Genomic DNA, 23,166 nt, shown 5'->3' with positions numbered 1-23,166 from the left:
AAAATCTAGCAGTCTGATTTAAAAATGAACAAAAGAACGGAATAGACATCTCTCAAAAGAAGACATACAAATGGCAAACAGACATATGGAAAGGTCAACATCACTGATCATCAGAGAAATGCGAGTCAAAACTACAATGAGGTAGGGCGGAGTGGCTCATGCCTGTAATCCCTGCACTTTGGGAGGCTGGGGCGGGTCACGGGGGATGTGGATCACTTGAAGCCAGGAGTTCAAGACCAGTCTGGCCAACATGGCAAAATCTCATCTCTACTAAAAATACAAAAATTAGCCAGGTACAGTGGTGTATGTCTGTAGTTCCAGCTACTTGGGAGGCTGAGGTGGAGGAATCAGGGAAAATAGCCTGAGGCTATAGACAAGGCTGCGGTGAGCTGTAATCATGCCACTGCTCTCCAGCTTGCTAGCACAGCAAGGTGTCTATAGCAAACCAAAAATAATTATACTTTTTCAAGTAACTAAAAGAGTATAACTGGATTGTTTGTAACACAAAGGATAAATGCTTGAGGTCATAAATACCCCATTTACCATGATGTGATTATTATGCATTGTGTGCCTGCATCAAAGTATCTCATGTACCCCACAAATATATACACCTACTATGAACCCACAAAATTTTTAAAAAGCCCGGCTGCGGTGGTTCACGCCTGTAATTTCAGCAATTTGGGAGGCTGAAGTGGGCAGATCACTTGAGCTCAGATGTTTGAGACCAGCCTGACCAATATGGCAAAAACCTATCTCTACTAAAGCACAAAAATTCACTGGATGTGGTGGCATGCACCTGTAGTCCCAGCTACTTGGGAGGCCGAGGCAGGAGAATTGCTTGAACCTGGGAGGCGGAGGTTGCAGTGAGCTGAGATCATGCCATTATACTCCAGCCTGGGTGTCAGAGTGAGAACCCGTCTCAAAAAAAAAAAAAAGAAATTCGAATGTCGGTGAGTGAGCCAGTCCTATAGTGGTAGCTGGGAAAGAGTAGCCAAGGCAAAAGAAATAGATAGTAGCAAAGCCCAGAGAAAGCCCTGAGGCACTGCTTCCTCATGAGGGCCAAAGCAGAGCTGGGTATGAGGATCTAGGAGCCTATTATAAGTACCTGGGCTTTTACTGATAGAAATTGTTTGGCAAGATTTAATCTCTGACATATATAATGGTATCGGTCTTTCTTGGCTTAGTTGAGCCAATGCTCTTACTTGTATTCTTTTTCCATTGCTTATAATGGAAAAAGCCCTAGTTTATTATCCTTCTGTCTTGTATTAATTTTATCTGGGATTGAGCTCTAATTGTGGCACAAAAACATATTCATAAATAAACTGCTATCTTTTAAATAGTAATAATACTCCCTCAAATAGTAATAGTCTAATTCCTGTTTGGGGACCAGATCAGTGGTTTTTCAAATCTAATAAGTTTGAAAAACTGTGTACTCGCTTCCATATTGTTAGATCAATATTGAAAACTTTTCACTTCAAGTTTAAATATCTGCCAAGTTTGTAATTTCCAACATGGTATAAATAATGATTTTATAATAGGCTGTTAAATAACACTTATAAATCTATTTAGTAAAAACTAAGTATAGCCTGCTGGGCGCAATGGCTCACACCTGTAATCCCAGCACTTTGGGAGGCTGAGGCAGGCAGATCACTGGAGGTCAGGAGTTCAAGACCAGCCTGGCCAATATGGTGAAACCCCATCTCAACTAAAAATACAAAACATTAGCTAGGTGTGGTGGTGTGCACCTGTAATCCCAGCTACTCAGGAGGCTGAGGCAGGGAAAATCGTGTGAACCAAGAGGTGGAGATTGAAATGAGCTGAGATCATGCCATTGTACTTCAGCCCAGGTGACAGTGCAAGACTCTGTCTCAAAAAAAAAAAAGACCAGACTGGTCTCGAACTCTTGACCTCTTGATCCACCACCTCAGCTCTCAAAGTGCTGGGATTACAGGCATGAGCCACCGTGCCCGGCACCCCCCCTTTTTTTTTTTAACTTGGCAGCACCTTGTTAATCCAGTATGTAAATGAAGTATACTAAATGTTCTGTCTATACCCATCATCTACACACATTGATAATCATATCACAGCATATCAAACATTTAATGGCATGACTGTACTTAGCGGAAAGACGTACTAGTTAGGTAAAAATTATAAATAAAATCATTGTTTTTAGAACCAGGAGTCCTTTGAAAGCTGAAGTGTGATGTCAATAAGGCATCTAACTCCATGCCAAGCTTAGTGTCTGCCAAGTCATTTATGTCTCATTTCCATGATGGCACTTTATTTCTTTAAGACTTGAAACCACAGATGGCACATCTGTTTTCTTTTTTTCTTATTTTTTTTCTTTTCTAATTCTATGTTTATATGAGTATGAGAGGCACATCTGTTTTCTTGAACAGTATCATTAATTTATTTGACTTAATAATGCTAATTATATGTTTCTGAATGATCAAATCTATCAGCATTTGCAGTGGTCTCTTTGATAAGCATAGGGTAAAAAGGAACTATTCCAGGCATACCCTCCAGGATCTGCTCTTCTGTTGGCAAAGTGAAGAAGTAGAATAGTGTAATATGTAATATACACTGATATACAAATTTAAGCATCATAACTAGGGAACATCAGGCAATGAAAGCAAGAGTTTTAATTGGTTCATGCAGCAATCTGAAATAACTGCACAAATGACAATATAGTGAATTCTATTATTCATGAATCATTTAATATTACATGTAGTTATGATTCTAGAAGCCCTTAATCTAAGTTAGATGGAGCCTATATATATATATATGTATATATATATACATATATATACACATACATATACACATATACATATATAAACACACACACACACACACACACACACATATATATTTGAAACGGAGTTTTGCTCTTGTTGCCCAGGCTGGAGTGCAATGGTGTGATCTAGGCTCACCGAAACCTCTGCCTCCCAGGTTCAAGTGATTCTCCTGCCTCAGTCTCCCAAGTAGCTGGGATTATAAACATGTGCCACCACACCCGGCTAATTTTGTATTTTAGTAGAGACGGGGTTTCTCCATATTAGTCAGGCTGCTTTCAAACTCCCAACCTCCGGTGATCCACCCGCCTCAGCCTCCCAAAGTGCTGGGATTACAGGCGTGAGCCACTGCAGCCAGCCAAGCCTGTATTTTTTTATACATCAAACTTGGCAAACAGTAACTAGAGCTACAAAAACAGCAATTTCTACACTTCAGTGGCAAAAATGGCGAGAAGTCTCCTTCAATCAGTCACAATTGTGTCCTTGAATGGCAACACTGCCAACAACATCACTATCAGTTGTGAGGGGCAAGCTATAATTACTATTAACTACAAATCTCACAGTTTCTGAAGACATGTTAAGAAGACGCTAATTTCCAAATTAAGGCTGTGATGCGGTTAAGTGTAAATATTCTTTCAGTATAGCAGCTAACATTTATATACCAAGTCCTAAGTGCTTCATTATTAATTTGTCTTTCCAGTAACCTTAGGTTAGGTTGAGAAGGTATGGATGTTGTGTTTTACAGATCCAAAGACTAAGGATCAGAGAAGTGCAGTAATTTGTGAGAGGCTACGTGTTAGATAAGTGGCAGAGATGAGCCTTAAGCCTGAAACTAAACCTTACACGCTTTCCATTTCTATTAAAGGGTTTACCAGATGTTGGGATGTTAAACTTTCATCTTTCTTTCTTTTGGGTCCAACACATTCTCTTATTCATGCATAAGAATCACCTGCTGCCCTTGATTAGAATGCAGATTTCTAGGTCTCCATCCCATGGAAGTCTTTGTGTGGGGTGTGGTAGTTGTGGGGGACTGCATAACCAGCATCCCACGTAATTCAATTAAGATGAAATGATTTGTGGAATTAAACTAAAGCCACCCACAGAAGAACAAACAGGTGCTATTTATTCAGAGCTTGCTGTAGAAGAGAGTCCCAGTCACCATCACTTGACTTTTGGGCTCAAAGGTGGGCAGAGATGTGGGAAAGCTTTATAGAATTGAAGAAAAGCCCCAGGTATGCTCTGATTGGAAGTTGTTGCCATGGGAAATCTGCAGGTGGGCTGCTAGAAGCATGGGTATCTTATGTGATTGGCTTGTGAAACATATTTGGCTTTCTCTGGTTGGTGCTAAGGTGGAAGTAGGGGTAAACATAGTGAAGTTGCACTTAGGAAAGCCCAGGCAGGAGGATAGGTTGAGTCTAGGAGTTTGAGACCAGCCTGGGCAACATACTGAGACCATGTCTCTGAAAAAAATCTTAAAAATTTAAAACGTTGCACATCTGGGCTGGACACAGTGGCTCACACCTGTATCCCAGCACTTTGGGAGGCCTAGGTGGGTGGATCATGAAGTCAAGAGATCAAGACCAGTCTGGCCAATATGGTGAAACCCCATCTTTACTAAAAATACAAAAATTAGCTGGGAGTGGTGGCATGTGCCTGTAGTCCCAGCTACTCAGGAGGCTGAGGCAGGAGAATCACTTGAACCTGGGAGCTGGAAGTTGCAGTGAGCCAAGATTGCGCCATTGCACTCTAGCCTGGCAATAGAATAAGACTCCCTCTTGAAAAATAAAATAAAATAAAATAAAATTTAAAAATTGCACACCTGTAGTCCTAGGTACCTGGGAGGCTGAGGCAGGAGGATCTCTTGAGCCCAGGAGATCAAGACTGCAGTGAGCTATGATTGTGCCACTACATTCCAGCCTGGGCAACATAGCAAGACCCTGTCAGAAAGAAAGAAAGAAAAAAAGAAAATAAAGGAAAAAAAGAAAAGAAAAATACGGAAATTGGCAATCCTTGACTACTTCCTGACTGTTCTGGTTCAGCTTCTGCCAAGGTTGTGGTCTGGCTTCTTGGGCTTCTGTGGTTCAGAGTTCTGTTGTCATATACCATGTGGCCATTCATGTATATTCTGTCTCTGAGACCATACTCTGGGAAACACGTGGTCCTCTGGTGGTAGTGAAGGTGCCTGTGAGCTAGGGACCATCTGTCAACACTTGATTACTAGTGCTTATCCCTATCAGGCACCCGAAGCACTTAATAAAATCTTGCGAATGAATGAGTGAATGATATATGAACATATTTGATACTGGCTTTTGTTGGAACAAGAAAATGAACTTTGTGTACCACATAGACATCTGTGACTAGACTGGCTGTCTCCAGAAAGGCTGCTCCTTCCAGCTACCGTGCTCTAAATACAGTAACGTGAATCCTAGCACGACTGGACTTCGCCTTGGCCCCGGCTGCCCTCAGTTTTTCTCAAAGCTCCAGCTTAACCCCTGACGTGCCCACCATCCCCAAGGCTCCCTCCTGAGTGCTCTGCTGGGGGTGGGATGACGTTTGTGGGAAAGGGCGGCTACTTTTGGCATTTCGAAGGCGCCGCCAATCCCTGACCTTTATTTAAGTCGTGCCGCATTCTCTCCACTCTTTCCCCCTTCTCTGTCCTCACAATTGGGCCCTGGGCTGGTGAGAGCTACTGAGGGAGGGGAAAGTGTATACACACACACACACACACACACACACACGCACACGCGCGCGCACACACACAGACACACTCAAATATTGTGTTAACAATTCAGGACTCAGAGTTCATCTAAAAGACACTCGACCGGTTTGAGAGAACGCGGGAGAGAGAGAGCGCCAAAGAAGGGGAGAGAGCGCCAAGGAAGGGGAAAGCCGCGGCGCGGAGGCGAAGCCGTCCCACCTGCTGTGGGGGGCGCCACCGGGGAGGGGCCGAACCGCGCGCATGCCCGCACGCCCCGCCCCGTTCGCCGCGCGGCCCGGCTACGGGGGAGTTCCCGCAAGTGGCCTCGCGCCCAGACTGTGCGGGGGGCTGTTCGGGTGGAGGCGGGGGAGCAGCCGGGACACCAAAATAGGAGCTGCTTGTGGGCTGAAGCCGCACTAGCTGGCGGCCTCGGCGCGCCTCTTCCAAAGATGGTCAGAGGGGCCAGAGGCGCCCCAGCTCCCGCTCACTGCTAGCCCGCTGGCCAGCGCCGCGCCCCGAGCCCCGGCGGGAGGTAGGTGCGGTGCAGACCTGCCGCCCGAGGTTGGCCTGCCGGGAGTCAGTGGGGCCCGGCGCGGGGAGCGAGGCCGCGCGGGAGAGGAGCGCAGACAATGGCTGCGCGGGCTCCGGGCCGGGCCGAAGGCATTGCGCTGGGGCTGCCTGCGGCGTCCTTCCCACACCTGCGCTGAGCGCCCGGCAGAGGGACTCGGGCACCCGGCCCGCAGGCGGCACGCGGCGCCCTTGAGTCCAGCCGGGCGCCTGGCCCCGGGGCGGGGCGGTCTCCGGGCGGGAACGTGGGCCGGGGCCCAGGCGCGGGACGCGCGGAAACCCCTGCGGCGGGCGCGGGGGAGGGGGCGCGGGCTGTAGGGGCTGTGCCCGGAAGCCTTCCTTTCTCTCCTTCCTTAAGCGAAAGGGGGAAGGATTTTCCTTTGCTGAGATCTCTTCTTGTTCACTTATATTTCCATTATCCCTTTTTGGCATTTCGATGTGATTTGAAAGGGAGACGGAGCTCGGGTAAAAGGTTGAATTGGGGCGGAGCCAAGACAGCTGAGGTCTGGCCTCGAGTGGGGTGACCCTCGGACACTTGCCTTGCCTAGTATGGGATCTCATCTCCGACCACCAGGCCAGGGTAGGCTGCGGTGAATGGAATAGCAAATCAGTACTCTCAAAAGGACTACTGAAAAATCCGGGGGGCCTCATTTTGAGCTCCGAGCTACCCTGAGTTTAAATTGACGGCCATATAAATGATCCAACTGTCCATCCACATTTTGCATTTATCATTTAGAATGCTGAACTTAGTCCAGTTTTGGAGTATATCGGATGCTAGTCAGTTATTTAGCACTGATTATTTGAGATAATGGGCAAAATTGAAAACACATTTCTTATTTCATATTTATTGCAGCCATGGCTCTAAAAGGACAAGAAGATTATATTTATCTTTTCAAGGATTCAACACATCCAGTGGATTTTCTGGATGCATTCCGAACATTTTACTTGGATGGATTATTTACTGATATTACCCTTCAATGTCCTTCAGGCATAATCTTCCATTGTCACCGAGCTGTTTTAGCTGCTTGCAGCAATTATTTTAAGGCAATGTTCACAGCTGACATGAAAGAAAAATTTAAAAATAAAATAAAACTCTCTGGCATCCACCATGATGTTCTGGAAGGCCTCGTAAATTATGCATACACTTCCCAAATTGAAATAACTAAAAGAAATGTTCAAAGCCTGCTTGAGGCAGCAGATCTGCTACAGTTCCTTTCAGTAAAGAAGGCTTGTGAGCGGTTTTTGGTAAGGCACTTGGATATTGATAATTGTATTGGAATGCACTCCTTTGCAGAATTTCATGTGTGTCCAGAACTAGAGAAGGAATCTCGAAGAATTCTATGTTCAAAGTTTAAGGAGGTGTGGCAACAAGAAGAATTTCTGGAAATCAGCCTTGAAAAGTTTCTCTTCATCTTGTCCAGAAAGAATCTCAGTGTTTGGAAAGAAGAAGCTATCATAGAGCCAGTTATTAAGTGGACTGCACATGATGTAGAAAATCGAATTGAATGCCTATATAATCTACTGAGCTATATCAACATTGATATAGATCCGATGTACTTAAAAACAGCCTTAGGCCTTCAAAGAAGCTGCCTGCTGACCGAAAATAAGATCCGATCTCTAATATACAATGCCTTGAATTCCATGCATAAAGAGATTTCCCAGAGGTCCACAGCCACAATGTATATAATTGGAGGCTATTACTGGCATCCTTTATCGGAGGTTCATATATGGGATCCTTTGACAAATGTTTGGATTCAGGGAGCAGAAATACCAGATTATACCAGGGAGAGCTACGGGGTTACATGTTTAGGACCCAACATTTATGTAACTGGGGGCTATAGGACGGATAACATAGAAGCTCTTGACACAGTGTGGATATATAACAGTGAAAGTGACGAATGGACAGAAGGTTTACCAATGCTCAATGCCAGGTATTACCACTGTGCAGTCACCTTGGGTGGCTGTGTCTATGCTTTAGGTGGTTATAGAAAAGGGGCTCCGGCAGAAGAGGCTGAGTTCTATGATCCATTAAAAGAGAAATGGATTCCTATTGCAAATATGATTAAAGGTAAGTGGAGATTATGTTTATTTTGTATTTTTTAGATGTCTGGGGCCAGGCCAGCGGTCTCACTTCTCTTGAATTTATCACTTTTGGATGCTATCTAGGAACTATAGTGGATTATACAAATAATGCTGCACAGAATGTTCCAGATAAAAACAGTATAGCATAGTTCCCACCTTGTTTGAGAGTTATGAGAATTTATATTCAAGTCAAGGGCTAGATGAAGAGACAAATCTGGACAGTTTTCATTTTTTCGTGTTCTTAAAATTGAAATCTTTTAATTTCGGCTTTTAACTATTCAACTTTTTTCCTCTTAAAATATACGATCAGCTCTTGTCCTTCATTAAAAACCTTGGAAGTTTTGGTCTCTTCAGGATGTAACAAAGTACATTGTTCCAGGAACTAGAGACAACCTCTGCTTTTGCAATTCAGTCCTCTCTGAGAGGGACAGACACCATACCCTCCCTCATGTGGCCCTCGGAACCTGGCACACCCCTGGGTCTCAGTATCCATCTGATATTTTCTGTATTTTCTGCTGTGTTTGGCAATGTGTTTGTTCACCTTGCTGTCCTCTCCCAGTGGAAAAATAGTTAAACCAGAATCTTACTTCATTATATTTATTCATTGGTGCTGAGGAGTTGTACAAAAAAAACGGTAGGTTGTTACCAAATTTGTATCATTTTGTCCCAGATGTTTCTTCCAGGCTTTTCTGTTTCTTTTTTAATGCTAGTGAGAGTGTGGGAATTTGACCTGGTCTGGAAATTTGACCTGGTATGATCTTTGGATGACAGGCCGGAAGCTGAGAGGCAGAACAATCTTGAGACGCTGCCTCTGAAGCTAAACTGCCTGCATCCAGATTCCTGCTTTCCTCTTACTTGCTGATGAGCTCTGGCAAATTGTTTAATCACCCTGTGCCCCCATTTTGTCATCTGTACATTGGGGATGACAATACCTAGTCTTGGATCATGGAGAAGATTAAATGAATCTATGCTTGTGAAGTGCCTACAACAGTGTCTGACAGAGAGTACGCATGCTGTAAATATTAGGTATGATTGTCCTGAACGTCAGTATTTTAGGACATGTCAGCTCTGATAGAGCAGAAATTAATTTCATGTTAAGTTGTGACCACTCTCATGCCAGGGTGGGAGAAGGTAGTGGAAAGCCTGGCTATTGCTGCACTGGTTTTTGGCTTTGCCTGAGACTTACCACTACTTGCTGATTCCAGGAGGGCTCTGAATGCCCTGACCCCTCTCCTGCAAAAGAAACAAGGAAAGTCTGCATATTTTAGCAGCTATTATAAACTAGCATACATTTCTGATTCTGTTTTTTAAGGATAATGTAACAGTTTCAGTGGTTTTGTGGTTCAGAATATATTTCCTCTTTTTTTTTTTTTTGTTTTGAGATGGAGTCTCACTCTGTTACTCAGGTTGGAGTGCAGTGGTGTGATCTCAGCTCACTGCAACCTCCACCTCCAAAGTTCAAGCAATTCTCCTGTCTCAGCCTCCTTAGTAGCTGGGATTACAGACATGTGCCACCACACCTAGCTAATTTTTATATTTTTACTAGAGACAGGGTTTCATCATGTTGGCCAGGCTGGTCTTGAACTCCTGACCTCAAGTGATCTGCCCACCTTTGCCTCCCAGAGTGCTGGGATTATAAGCCTGCATTCAGGGTATATTTCTTTGAGAATGAAAGCTTATTACTTCACTGAAATTTAAAAAATTTATATTTAGATCAATGCTTGCTGAAAAATATATGCTGTGATGGTGTATCTACTGTGAAACAAAAGCCATATGTGTGCTTGCTTTAACCTTGAGTAGAGTAGGAGACCTTCATACCTCAGAGTCCTCCCTCACCTGCAATTCCAGTTTTATACTTTGAACTCAAAGCTTTGATTCTTGTTTATGTCTTTGATTCTTGTTATGTCATCCCAGGGAGAGGTTAACGCTTTGCCAGTTCTCTGCAGTTTTGACTAATACTTGTTTTGGTGAGTGGACTCATACAGAAAAATTTTTAAACAACTTTTAAAATTTAATTTTTAATCTTTAAAAATAGAAATGGGGTCTCACTATGTTGCCCAGGCTGGTCTTGAACCCCTGGCCTCAAGTGATTCTCCCACTTTTGCCTCCCAAAGTGCTGGGATTACAGGCATGAGCCACCACACCCCACCATACTGAGCTTTTAGTTTCCCATTTTTGGGAAGAAAGGATGACATTTTTTTCCTGTTCGTTTTATTTTGTAGTCTTGAAGGGAATTAGCAGCTTTCTCTGGTAATGAACTTAATTTGGGTACAGTCAGATTTAAAATTTATTTCCTTTTTTGGTCCTAGACCCAAATTAAGTTCATTAATATGCAAAGAAGAAATAAACACTTGGCTGTTTAGGAACTCCTAAATCTTTAGTTTTTTTTTCACATCATAACTGCCCTACTTATAAACCCACTTTTATTTTGGAATAGAAAAGAATGAGAAGATTGAACTTGATCCTGCAAAATGTTGCTAAGTAAAAGTTGGTGGAAAGACAAAACCAGTATTTTCAACTAAAATGAGCCTCATCATCTTTCTTCCTTTTTCCGTCTTCCCTCTGAACCCATTTCCTCGTCATCCTCCTCCTTACTTTTTTTGGCGTCATTGATTCCAATTTTCCCAGCTCAGGACCTCAAAATCACTCTGGTTTGCCTTTGCCTCAATTCGTCATCAAGGCCGGTGTGTTTTACCTGTGTCTCTTTTCTCTGTGTTCTTCCCTCTATACTCAAAGCCCCTTCAAAATCAGGCCCTCAGGATTGCTCACCCCAGCCAGTACCTAGATCTTTCTGGTACCTGTCCTCCTCCTTTTGTTAGTTGCTCTCTTCCTCTGTTTAAAAACCTAAAAAAATCTGGCAGAATTAAATCCAGATTCTTTGTTGGGCATCAGTATCTTTGCCATATGGCTTCCATTTGCCATACCAGCCTTAAAATTCCATGCAATGACCCCCAGTGTGCCACCTGCTCTGGTCAAACTAGGCTACTTAACATTGTCCAGTAAGCCTTTGCACTGGCTTTTCCCTCTGTCTGGAATGGCCTCCTCTCACCTGTACCTGCCAACTTCCTACCATCACCCAGGTCAAATTCCGCCACCACCTGCTGTGATTTCCCTTGTCAAATGCAGTGTCTCCTTGCCCTGGCCATCCCCAGCAGTTCTGGTGTTTCTTCCATTTTATACCTAGTGTTCGAATTACAGCCATGTGTCACTTGACAGTGACAGTGGGGTTATGTTCTGAGAAATGTGTGGTTAGGCAGTTTTCATTATGTGAACGTCATACTTACACAACAGGCTATACCATCCTAATGGTACATCCTATTACACATCTAGGCTGTATAGTATAGCCTGTAATCTTAGGCTACAAACCTGTACAGCATGTTACTATACTGAATGCTCTAAGCAGTAGAACACAATGGTAAGTCTTTGTGTATCTAAATATAGAAAAGGTACAGTAAAAATACAGTATAAAAGATAAAAATGGTAGACCTATTAAGGGCACTTACCATGAATGGAGCTTGCAGAACTGGAACTTGTTCTGATTGAGTCAGTGAGTAAGTGTGAGGGAATGTGAAGGCCTAGGACATTACTGTGCACTACTGTAGACTTTACTCTTTATTTTTATTTTTATTTTTGAGACAGGGTCTTGCTCGACACCCAGGCTGGACTGCAGTGATATAAACAGCTCACTGAAGCCTTGACCTCCTGGGATCAAGTGATCCTCTTGGGTCAGCCTCCCAAGAAGCTGGGACTACAGGCACATGCCATCACACATGGCTAATTTTTAATTTTTTGTAGAGATGGGGTCTCACTTTGTTGTCCAGACTGGTCTCAAACTTCACCTGGATTCAAGTGAGCTTCCCACCTCAGCCTCCCAAACTGCTGGAATTACAGGCATTACTGTAGACTTTGTATAGCTGTATAAAAATATTTTCTGTTTATCCTTATTCTATAAGCTTTTTTATATTATAATACAATATATAATATGTATATTATATATATAACATTTATTTTTTTACTTGTTAAACATTTTTTGTTAAAAAATAAGACACAAACACATTAGCTGAGGCCTATTCAGGGTCAGGATCATCAATGTCAGAATCATCAATATCACTGTCTTCCACATCCGCATCTTGTCCCACTTGTAGGCTCTCGGGGTAATAACAGGCATAGAGCTATCCTCTCCTGTGTTGATAATGCCTTCTGGAATACCTCTTGAAGGACCTGCCAGAGTTGTAGATTTATTTACACCAGTATCACCAGAAACACATGAGAAGGCTTTATGCCATGTCTTTAAAACAGCTCCAACAATATCACTAAGTGATAGGAAATTTTCCGCTCTGTTATAATTTTATGGAGGTCATTGTGTGGTGCATGGCTGTATTTGTGTACACATCTCACCCTCTGTTAAAAGAGCATGAGGAGGCTTCCTTTTTTATTCTTTTGTCCCTTATGACACTTAAAACAGTACCTTGCATTTTACCATCAATAATAACAAAAACAATAAATTTAGCTCAGTGTTCACTGCAAAAAAGAACAAAAAAAATCAATCTAAGAACAAAAAAAAATCAATCTGTGATTTTAATTAATACATAGGTGTGGGAAATGCTACTGCCTGTGTCTTACATGATGTTATCTACGTCATTGGTGGCCACTGTGGCTACAGAGGAAGCTGCACCTATGACAAGGTTCAGAGCTACAATTCTGATATCAACGAATGGAGCCTCATCACCTCCAGTCCACATCCAGGTAACAAAAATACTATCTCAAATAGTATATGTTGTGAGGCAGTTTATCAGCATAAGGGATGGCTAAAAATGGGCTGGAAATAGAAGATGCTGATTTTATTGTAGATTACACGTGGGCATAATTAGAAGTCTCAAAACATTCATATATATCTGAGATTCTGATTGGGTGGTATCTACAAATATTTTCCCTGATGTCTTTATACAGTGCACGTTATAAGTCCACGTGGTCAAAAATGTTAGCTTCTTTAAAATTGTTTTCACTTAGTTCTTTTTTGTGTTTTCTTTTCCTTTATGTGCCATCTGTCATTTGCAACATGAATTATGTAAAACAATGTTCATAAGTAGTTGAAAAGCACCATCTGTCTATCAAATAGTCAGAAAAGGTATCCAGTGATTAAAGTTCAGCTAGAGAGATTGTTTCTGGTTTTGGAAGCGTGTTCTTTCCAGGTTTCACTTACTATTAAGCTCTCACTTCTACAATGTGCAGAGCCATATGCTGGCCTTACCTTAACAGTCATACAGGGAACATGCTGTCTGGCCATGAGGAATGGCCTGCCTTCTTGGATGTCTTTTGTTCTTTGACTTGTCTCTTTGTGAAGAGCTCAGAGGGAAGCACAGGTTTTAGCCTGTTTCAGTTATGCCATAGGTTTAAGTTGTTTTTATTAGGAAAGATTTATATCATCATACCACCATGTTACCTTGAATCATTTTCTATAGTGCATCAGGCTTCCATGTGGGGTCACTGGAGAGGGTAGTTGAAATTCACAAGCTGGAATCATCTGAGAGGACTAGTAATATTTCTATAGACCAGGCACTGGCTAAGTGCTTCATGTGTACATTACCTCAGATTCTCACTACAAGTCTGTGAGCAGGTATTGTTTGTCACTGTTTTATGTATTTGGGAATGGAGGCTTAGAAAGAATAAGTAACTTTTTCAGGGTCACAGTTTCACAGTTTGAAAGTGGTAGGCCAGGATTCAAAATCTGGCAGTCTGATTCCATAACTTGTGCTGTAGCCACTAAACAATCTGCCTCTCCTTAAGGGAGCAGACTCTCCTGCTTTCAACCAAGACAGCTACTTCCAGCCCATACATCATCTATCCCATATGGTGGTTCAGCTGAAGCACACCGAAATCTGGTGCTGCATCTCCATATGCCCAGGCTTTGTGTGAGAAGAGCCTTCAGCCACAGGCTTCCCTGGCTCCAGAGACATCATGGAATGGATAAACTTCTGCCTCCTAGTAGCTCAAATGTGCCATCCCAGACTCTGCACCACTTTCTGCTATGATCAATGACATTATAATGGAAGGGAATAATAACAGCTCATAGTGAGTAATAGCATTTATTCAGTCAGTGTGTGCCAGGCACAAACTATTCCAGTAATTGTACATGTATAGTCTGTTTAAACCTCACAATAATTCCATGAGCTAGGTACTGTTTTTATCACATTTTATAGGACACTGAAGTACAAAGAGATTAAATAAATTGCCCAGGCTACTTTGAGGTTCAAACCTAGACAGCTTGGCTTGAACTTCACTATTATCTCACTTGAACCTCATGTTAACCTTGGGAGTTAGATGTTACTATGCCTATTGTGGACAGACTTACCTTTACAAAGAAAATCCAATGCGTGAAAAGTCAGAATTCACAAATTAGAGGGCATTTATTTATGTTGTAAATTTAATGTATATGTCATTAAGAGGTTCCCTCAAAAAGTTTTGCATAACATACTTTAATTTCATATAGCTTGTTAACTACATGAAAGAGTCTGAAAGACTGTGACTTTGGAATTAATTCAAAGTATTAATAAGCCATGGCAAATTGAAAATCTGAAGTAAATGTTAAATTACAGTATAAATCAATGGTAACATAATATATATCCACATGTAAAGTTTTGGTTTACATTGAACTTTTTCCTGATGAAACATAAAAAACATTTTAAATCAGCACCTTGCATAGTATGTTTTGTTTAGCTTTCACAATGCTTAAGATATTTTTGAACTGGCTTGTTACAAATATTTAAAATTTAGGAAATTTCAAATAAGAATCATGATTTCTGTCCTTTAGAAGAGATGGGAAGACCTGGCACCCTTGGATGTATTTCTTCTAGGCAGTAGTTACGGGAGCCGGGGGGCAGCTGTTCCCCTAAATGAGGCTTGTGTGCTCCGTTTTATCACAGTCCTTCCTATTCTCCTCACGTCACTGACCTAGGGGGCCTGTGCTGTTGTTTTTCTTGCTCCTGGCCAGCTTCACTCAGCTAGTCTGTTAAATCCTTAACCCCTGAAGGCTGTGCATTTGCCTCCACTGAATTATAGCAAGGTTTGTTTCTTATGGACTTTAGCAGCACCTCCTGAGTAATATAAAATGTCATCCTTGAGTCAACCTCATGGAAATACATAGCTTACACTGAGAAGACATGACTACTATTATTTTTTAAAGATAATATAAATATTATTTTTTAAAGATAATATAAATATTATCTTTTAACCCCTTTAATGGGGTGGTTTGTATAACTGGAAAACATGGGGCTATAGTTATATTGAATTCAAGGTGACATTTATTGTGACCCTACATTGGAAAACATAGGATTCCGATAATTATGTAAGATGATTAAGTGCTAGTCTTTACTGCCATAGGAGCTCAGAATCCAGGAGGAAATATACATATATAATGGAAATATAGGACAATCTCTGCTACGTTCTATAAAAACAAAAGTGCTATTGAAATTGAGAATAAAGAGAGTGTAAGTCTAATTGAGGGCAAGAGTGTAAGTCCAATTCATCTTAGAATGCTTCCAACAGTAGGTGGTTATGATCTGGGCCTTAAAGAATGGCTCCAAATAAGGAAGGTAGTTTTTGAGGAAGGGTTTTTCTGGCAAGAAGTCAGTCCAATGGAGGAAGATGGAAAGGAAAGTTTCAGGTGTATTCCATTACCTGGGAGTAGACTGAATGAATGGAATGTAAGAGGATAAAATGGGAGATTGGATGGGAGAGCTCAGTTGGAGAGCTTTGAATGGCAGTCTGGATGCAGAACCATCAATGGTTTTTGAGCAAAAGAATGATGTGTGATCAGCTGCAGTTTGTGTTATTGTTGTTGTTGTTTTTGAGACAGAGTCTCACTCTGTTTCCCAGGCTGGAGTGCAGTGGTGCAATCTTGACTCACTGCAACCTCCCCTTCCTGGGTTCAGTGATTCTTGTGTCTCAGCCTCCCAAGTAGCTGACCTTTCAAGTATGTGCCACCACGCCTGGCTTATTTTTGTATTTCTCTGGTAGAGGCGGGGTTTCACCATGTTGGCCAGGCTGGTCTTGAATTTCTGGCCTAAAGTCATCCACACACCTTGGCCTCCCAAAGTGTTGGGATTACAGGCATGAGCCACCATGCCTAGCCCAGCTCTAGTTTTAAGGAGAAAACTCATTTTAGGTAGATTGGGAGAAAAACAGCAAGGGGATATGCTAAGACTGTTGCATTTAACCAAGGGAGAAATATTGAAAGCCTGAAGAAGTGGTAGGAGTAGAAAAGAGGGGCTAATGTGAGGAATGTCATAGATTCAGCAGCTGATTGCCTCCTTGGCTGACGGCATATAGAAGATGAGGGAGAGAAAGGAGTTGACAGTCATCTCAGGGCCTCTGGTTTATTGTATGGGAGAATGGGGAGTACTGAAGGAGGAGCTGACAGGGAGGTTAAGAGGGAAGATAATGAGCTCAATTTTGTAGTTCAGAGTGAAGGACTCATTGGATAACCCAAAAGAGCTGTCCAGCAGGCAAAGGGAAATGTGGGTCTGCAGCAGAGGAGAAGGGAGGTGGCTGAATGTAGAGATCTGGTGATTGTTTGCTTAGGTGGTGGCTGTGGGTATGGGGATGAATAAGATGCCTTGGGACGGTGGTACCAGCAGTATAGCTACAGGCAGAATCCTAGGAAACAGGCAGAGTTGAGGGATAAGCTGAGGAAGAAGAGTGTGTGAAGAGCCAAGAAGAAGCAGTATGTGATAAAGAAGGACCTGTGGAGAGCTGTGTCAAGTAGGGAGAGAGCTCTCCTGGCTCTGCCATTTAAGCTCTTGGGCCTTACTTTCCAGTAAAATCAGAAAGTTAGACTACGTAAACTTTACAGGCTCTTTAATGAGAAAAGATCTTAGGAAAAAAAGTTGAAATCAATTCAAATGGATATTGTGGTTTTCTCTGAATCCCTCTAGTTGTTTGTTCATATTGTTCATGTAACACTGAATACAGACTGCCATGTGTGGATGTTTAATACTTGTGTGTAAACTTTTGAGCTGTGACAGATGGCATCACTCCCATCCTTGATTATTCATTCGTTCGCTCATTCATGTCTAACATATCTGCTGTGTGCATCCTACATGCTGCTGTATACACAATGCTAGGAGCACAGTGAGCAAGGCGCAGTCCTGGAGCCTCAGTGGCTAGGAGGGGTTAACCAACAAGAAAAGAAGCAGTTACAGCTCAGGAAAAAAAGTTTCTATCAGCCATATCAGAACATGTGTTGTATTTGAGTAAAAGAGAAAAAGTGATTAGGATTCACTATAGATTAAATACTTTTACTGCTATAGGAGGACTGATATAGCTTTCTTAACATATGACTCAAAAATTTGGGTTTTTTGGTAAATTTTGAGTAATTTAAGAAAAGCCTAGTAAATGATGGTAAATCACTTTTACCAACTATAAAATTTTGAACTATCATTGATTTTCATAATAATCATTAATGTAATGATTCATATAATTGATATAAGCAATGTTTTCAAGTACTTGAAACAAGTGAATCCTATAAAAATTCAACATATAAATAAGTGGAAAGTAACAAATGAGTTTTTAAGAAGTAGGAGAATTACTTTCTTGGATGTCAGTAACTTGAGAAAAATATGTGGAAGCGAAGCAAAAATGCAATCTTTCAAGACTTTCCTTAGCTGTCAAAACCTAGGGAGGCCAGGGCATGGTGGGTTATGCCTGTAATCCCAGTGGATTGCTTGAGCCCAGGAGTTCAAGACCAGCACCTGGGCAGCATGGCAAAACCCCATCTCTACTAAAAATACAAAAATTAGCACCAAATGTTAAAACATGCACTCTGAATGAAGAAAATGAAAAAAAGAAAAATTAGCCAGGCATGGTGGTGTGCACCTATAGTCCCAGCTGCAGCACACATCTGTATTCCCAGCCACTTGGGTTGCTGAAGCATGAGAGTCTCTTGAACCCAGGAAGCAGAGGTTGCAGTGAACTGAGATCGTGTCACTGCACTCCAGCCTGGGAGACGGAGCGAGACTCTGTCTCAAAAAAAAAACCCAATAACAAAGAACCGAGGGAGAAGAACTTTACTGATAAGAAGTTGTCTTCCACTTCTAAAGAGGAAAACAATTTTTTTTTTTTTTTTTTACAGACAGAGTCTCACTCTATTGCCCAGACTAGCCTTGGACTCCTGAGTTCAAGCAAACCTCCAGCCTCAGCCTCCCCAGTAGCTAGGATTACAGGTGTTTGCCACCACACTCATGTAGAAATCACATTTCTGATTGTATTATTCTTTCTAAAGAGGGGCTTGCTTATAAGCTTTCCTTCCACCTTATAATGTGAGGACACATTGGGACATAGTGTAAAATACAATTCATTCATTAATTCAACAAACGTTTACTGAATTCTTGCAAGGTGTCAGACACTTGCCGTTCTCCAATTAGGAATAGATTAGCGGGCAGGACACAGTTCCTGGGCTGCCAGGAGGGAGAGAGAGATGATAAACAAACACACCTGGCCAGGTGTGGTGGCTCATACCTGTAAGTGCAGCACTTTGAGAGGCTGAGGCAGGAGGATCTCTCTTTTTTTTTTTTTAGACAGAGTCTTGCTTTGTCACTCAGGCTGGAGTGCAATGGCACGATCTTGGCTCACTGCAACCTCTACCTCCCGGGTTCAAGCAATTCTCCTGCCTCAGCCTCCCGACTAGCTGAGATTACAGGTGCCTGCCACCACACCTGGTTAATTTTTTCTGTTTTTAATAGAGATGGGGTTTCACCATGTTGGCCAGGCAAGGTAGGAGAATCTTTTGAGGCCAGGAGTTTGAGACTAGCCTGGGTAACAAAGGGAGACCCTATCTCTATAAAAAAATACAAAAATTAGCCAGTTGTGGTGATGTGTGCCTGTAGTGAACTGGGTGTCTCAAGATGCCCAGCTTCTTGAGAGGCTGAGATGGAAGGATTACTTGAGCCCAGGAGTTTGAGACTATATTGAGCTAAGATTGTGCTACTATACTCCAACCTGGATGACAGCTCAAGACCCTGTCTCTAAAAAAAGAAAAGAAAGAAACATTCCAGATAATGAGAAGTGCAATGGAGAGAATTAAAATAGGATGATGTGATAGAGACGCCTGACTGGCCACTTCAGGCTGGGTAGTCAGGGAAGGCCCTTTGAAGACATGAGAGTAAGACAAATCCTGAATGACAGGAAGAACACAGCTGTGCAGAGACCTGGGGAGGGGAGAGACTTTAAGACAGAAGGAACAGCTCAACGATAATGAGCTAAATCTTTCTTTGCTTTAATTTGAATGCACTGACTAATCCTCCTCTTCCTTCAGGGCTGCAGCTAGAGGTATTTAAGTGTAATTTTATGACTGATATTCCCAGAGAGTGAACTGACAGGTTAGGAGTGATGACAAATGTGAGGGCATGGAAGAAACAGGGCAGGCACCAGGATGAGGCAAAGGAGATGCTTCAGGCACAAAATGTGAGGTGATGCATGCAAGTGACTCACAGAGTTCTGCCTGCCTGCATTTTGCACCTTAAGCACCTTGCTAGCTCCACCCTTGTCATAGCCCTGGGAAGAAGGGAGAAGTAGAGTTGTGAGATAATCCTGGTGCTTTGAAGATCCAGTGGGTTTAGGTATAGAGGAGGAGATAAAATGGAAAACACTAAAACAGCCCCGGAGGGGGACCTCTTACATACAGACTCCCAGCCCGAGGACCCAGATCCCACACAGCAGCCCTCTGCCTGGGGTGCCTTTCACAGCTTCTAAGGATGATAGACTGTCATGTCCCACAAGTCTGGGTGTGTTTCTTTAACTTCTCGCATTTATAACTGGACCAGCAGTGTGAGAAGCACACAAGGCCACCCTTGTGGCACGTGTGGCAGCAGGCATGCCAGATTGTCTGCTACTGGCTAAGGAGACAGCTGCCAAGACCTGAAGGGACACCACCGCTTGTCGAGTGTGTCTTTCTTCTATAAGGACTCTACTGCTACTGTCTTTTACAAATAGGTGTCAAGTAAAAGTTGTCTATGTTGAGAAATTCTCAGAAAGGTGATCTGTGGGGTGAGTTCCTCCCTGGCCTCCTACAGAGCTAGCTAAACACCAGCTGAAGGATAATGGCAGCATGGCAGGAAGAGGCCATTTGAATCAGGTGATGGGGAATGATTTTCAGTCTCAGTGTTGCAGTATTGTCGGCCAGAATCAAATGTCACCACTCCCCTATTTTTTGTGTGCTAAATCGTAAAGGATTATTACATAACCACACTGTGGTATCTCTTTTGTTTGTTATCCTTTAAAATAATTATTCTTTTCTTTTTTTCTTTTTAAAAGAATATGGATTGTGCTCAGTTCCGTTTGAAAATAAGCTCTATCTAGTCGGTGGACAAACTACAATCACAGAATGTTATGATCCTGAACAAAATGAATGGAGAGAGATAGCTCCCATGATGGAAAGGAGGATGGAGTGTGGTGCTGTCATCATGAATGGATGTATTTATGTCACTGGAGGATACTCCTACTCAAAGGGGACATATCTTCAGAGCATTGAGAAATATGATCCAGATCTTAATAAGTGGGAAATAGTGGGTAATCTTCCCAGTGCCATGCGATCTCATGGGTGCGTTTGTGTGTATAATATCTGATTGAATCTGTAGAAATGACCAAGCAATCACTGTTTTGGAGTATAGTTAAAATGCAGGGTTTGAAGTTCCTTACCTGATACTGTGTCTGGCACATGATAAGGGATCAGTAAATTGTAATTCCTAACCCTACTCTACTCCCAAATGCAATGATTCATGGTCAAGAAAATCTTATGTATATACACAGTTGAATCAGTGGGATTCATACCTATAATCTCTGCTGTTCAAAGATAATATGGAATATTTGACACTTGGTAAAAGGTGAACTACCTTTGCAGTGAATCTTTTCCTCTTGGTAGCATCAACACTGGGGATATATCAGAATCATTCTGTGGAATGAAGTATCTCTCAAGAGCCTATAATATAGTAGATAGCATTATTAAGATGCCTGGCTGGGTATGGTGGCTCATTCCTGTAATCCCAGCACTTTGGGAGGCTGAGGCAGGAGGATCACTTGAGCCCAGGAGTTGGAGACCAGGCTGGTGAGACCCTGTGTCAAAAAAAAAAAAAAAAAAAAATCCATTAGCTAACAGGGATTTGAAATTTAAAGAGGGAATCTTCTCTACCTCTACAAAATCAACACTTAACACTTTTTTCACCTTTAGAATTATTTAGAATGAGGATTTACTTTGTCTAGTTTTTCCTTTATAGTATAATTTATTGTTATTATTGTCTATTTACTGACTACCAGAGATATACAAAATACTGTGCAAAAGATTGTTACTGTTCAGAGAGTTTACAAACGAAATTTAAAAGAATGGCAAGTCTGGAAAATCGATGAGAAGATAGTCAAATATTTGTTTATGCTAAGAGCTGTTTTTAATTTTCAGCTTTGATGTAAATTGCTAATTTAGGTGTCTTTAGTTCAAGCATGTTAGGAAATTCTCTTTATTCTTAAATATAGATACACATCTGCACATATGATTGGATTTTAGAGCCAGAAAGCATGTAGAGCAGTTGTGATTAGTAGAAGATACATTGACAAGAAGATATTTGCATTTATTTCCCAGCGCTGCCACTAACTAGATTGTGTAACTTGAGTTTAAATCATTTAATGTCTCCTTGATGAGAGCTTCCTGAGCCATGCACACTGGCACTGCAGTTCCTAGGTACGGATCCCCTCACCCCTTTCTACACCCAGAGGTGGCCTGAGTGGCTGGAGCCTCTGGGCCAGAACCACCTTTGTTCATTTTCCTCAGTGTGCCTACAGCATCACTTTCCATGTGTGCCATAACTTGGGAATAGTTGGGATGTGTTGCTTAACTCCTTTAAACCTTTAGTTATCTGTGAGCCTATCTATTTCACACGCTTCATTTTTTAAAAAGAGACAATAATTATTTTTAACTTTACTGAAGTTTAAAACTACCTAGCACTTTTGATTTAAAAAAAAATTTGGAAGGAAATTTTTAATGCATTTATTTCAGATGGCATTTTAAATAGATACGACCCTTTGGAAACATAATATGGTACTACATAGCAAGGGCTATACAAATAACCATATCCTTTTCCCCATAAATTCTACTTCTATACTTTTAACCTTAAAAATAATTCAGAAAAAAAAAATAAATGCATGAAGATGTTTATGTCTGCATTCTTGATAATAACAAAAATTGGGAAAAATATCTTCACGTCAAAGAAGAAAGTGGGATAATAAAAATAGTGAAATATTATACTGCCATTAAAATAATTATTTGGAAGACTGTGGACATGTTTGCGATATGGTAAGTAAAATGATCACAGTAGAAAATAGTATGCATACTATGATTGTGACTTTGTAAAATCTTTATGCATGTGGAAGGTAATATGCAAAACAAGTTCATTGTGTTAGTATAGCTGGATATGGAATGACTTTATTTAAATCTTTTCTTTAGTATCACTGCATTTTCAATAAAAGTAAATCACTATACTTAGTAAGACTGCTTGAATTTGGGCTGGTTGGGTTGAAAGATTAGCCTAAATTAATGAAAAAAACTGAATTGTAGACTGAATCTGGAATTGAATTCTAGACTATTGTATTGCTCTGAACAACATTTAGCAATTAATGCTGTAACTAATATGCTACTCAGTAGTGCTTTAGAGAGCTGCTTCATGGCACAGGTGAGTACAATTGCAGTCACCTTCCCCTCCTTTGCCAGTTTACCTAGGTCCTGTCAACTCCTGAGTCAGGTCCGGCCTTCTCTGGACAATCTTTCCTGTTTCAGCCACAGTAAGACTCCCATTGTCACATTTAAGAATTGATCATTTTATATGTGCATTTTGTATCTCTTGGCTAAGTTAGAGATTATGGACCACATCTTACTCTTGGCCTTCTCAAGATCTAGTATATCATGTGTTATGTCCAGTATTTGAGGCCGATGGTATGGATTGTTTTTACAGAAAAGCACGTTGGGGTGCTTGAAGGATCTTG

The 23,166-nt window shown here is 41.6% G+C and overlaps 1 protein-coding gene across 4 annotated transcripts in view; it reads left to right on the top strand.

Annotated features, from left to right (window-relative positions):
* Positions 1 to 22,665, top strand: part of KLHL23 (kelch like family member 23) — a 54,730-nt gene extending 32,065 nt beyond the window's left edge. For 3 of the 4 annotated variants that reach the window (XM_054257550.2, XM_054257551.2, XM_078327425.1), the window contains 3 exons: positions 6,914 to 8,128; positions 12,736 to 12,888; positions 20,452 to 22,665. In XM_054257550.2, the coding sequence (XP_054113525.1) occupies positions 6,916 to 8,128; positions 12,736 to 12,888; positions 20,452 to 20,762 (1,677 nt within the window). In that variant the 5' untranslated portion in view covers positions 6,914 to 6,915 and the 3' untranslated portion in view covers positions 20,763 to 22,665. Of the gene's footprint in view, positions 1 to 5,769; positions 6,026 to 6,913; positions 8,129 to 12,735; positions 12,889 to 20,451 lie in introns of those variants that run through there. The other variant, XM_008998735.4, reaches the window with a different exon arrangement.
* Positions 22,666 to 23,166: the final 501 nt, after the last annotated feature.

The sequence above is a fragment of the Callithrix jacchus genome, chromosome 6, assembly GCF_049354715.1.
Source record: "Callithrix jacchus isolate 240 chromosome 6, calJac240_pri, whole genome shotgun sequence".
Lineage (NCBI taxonomy): Eukaryota > Metazoa > Chordata > Mammalia > Primates > Cebidae > Callithrix > Callithrix jacchus.
Note: the sequence above shows the minus strand (reverse complement) of the source record. Positions and strands in the feature narration are given on the sequence as shown.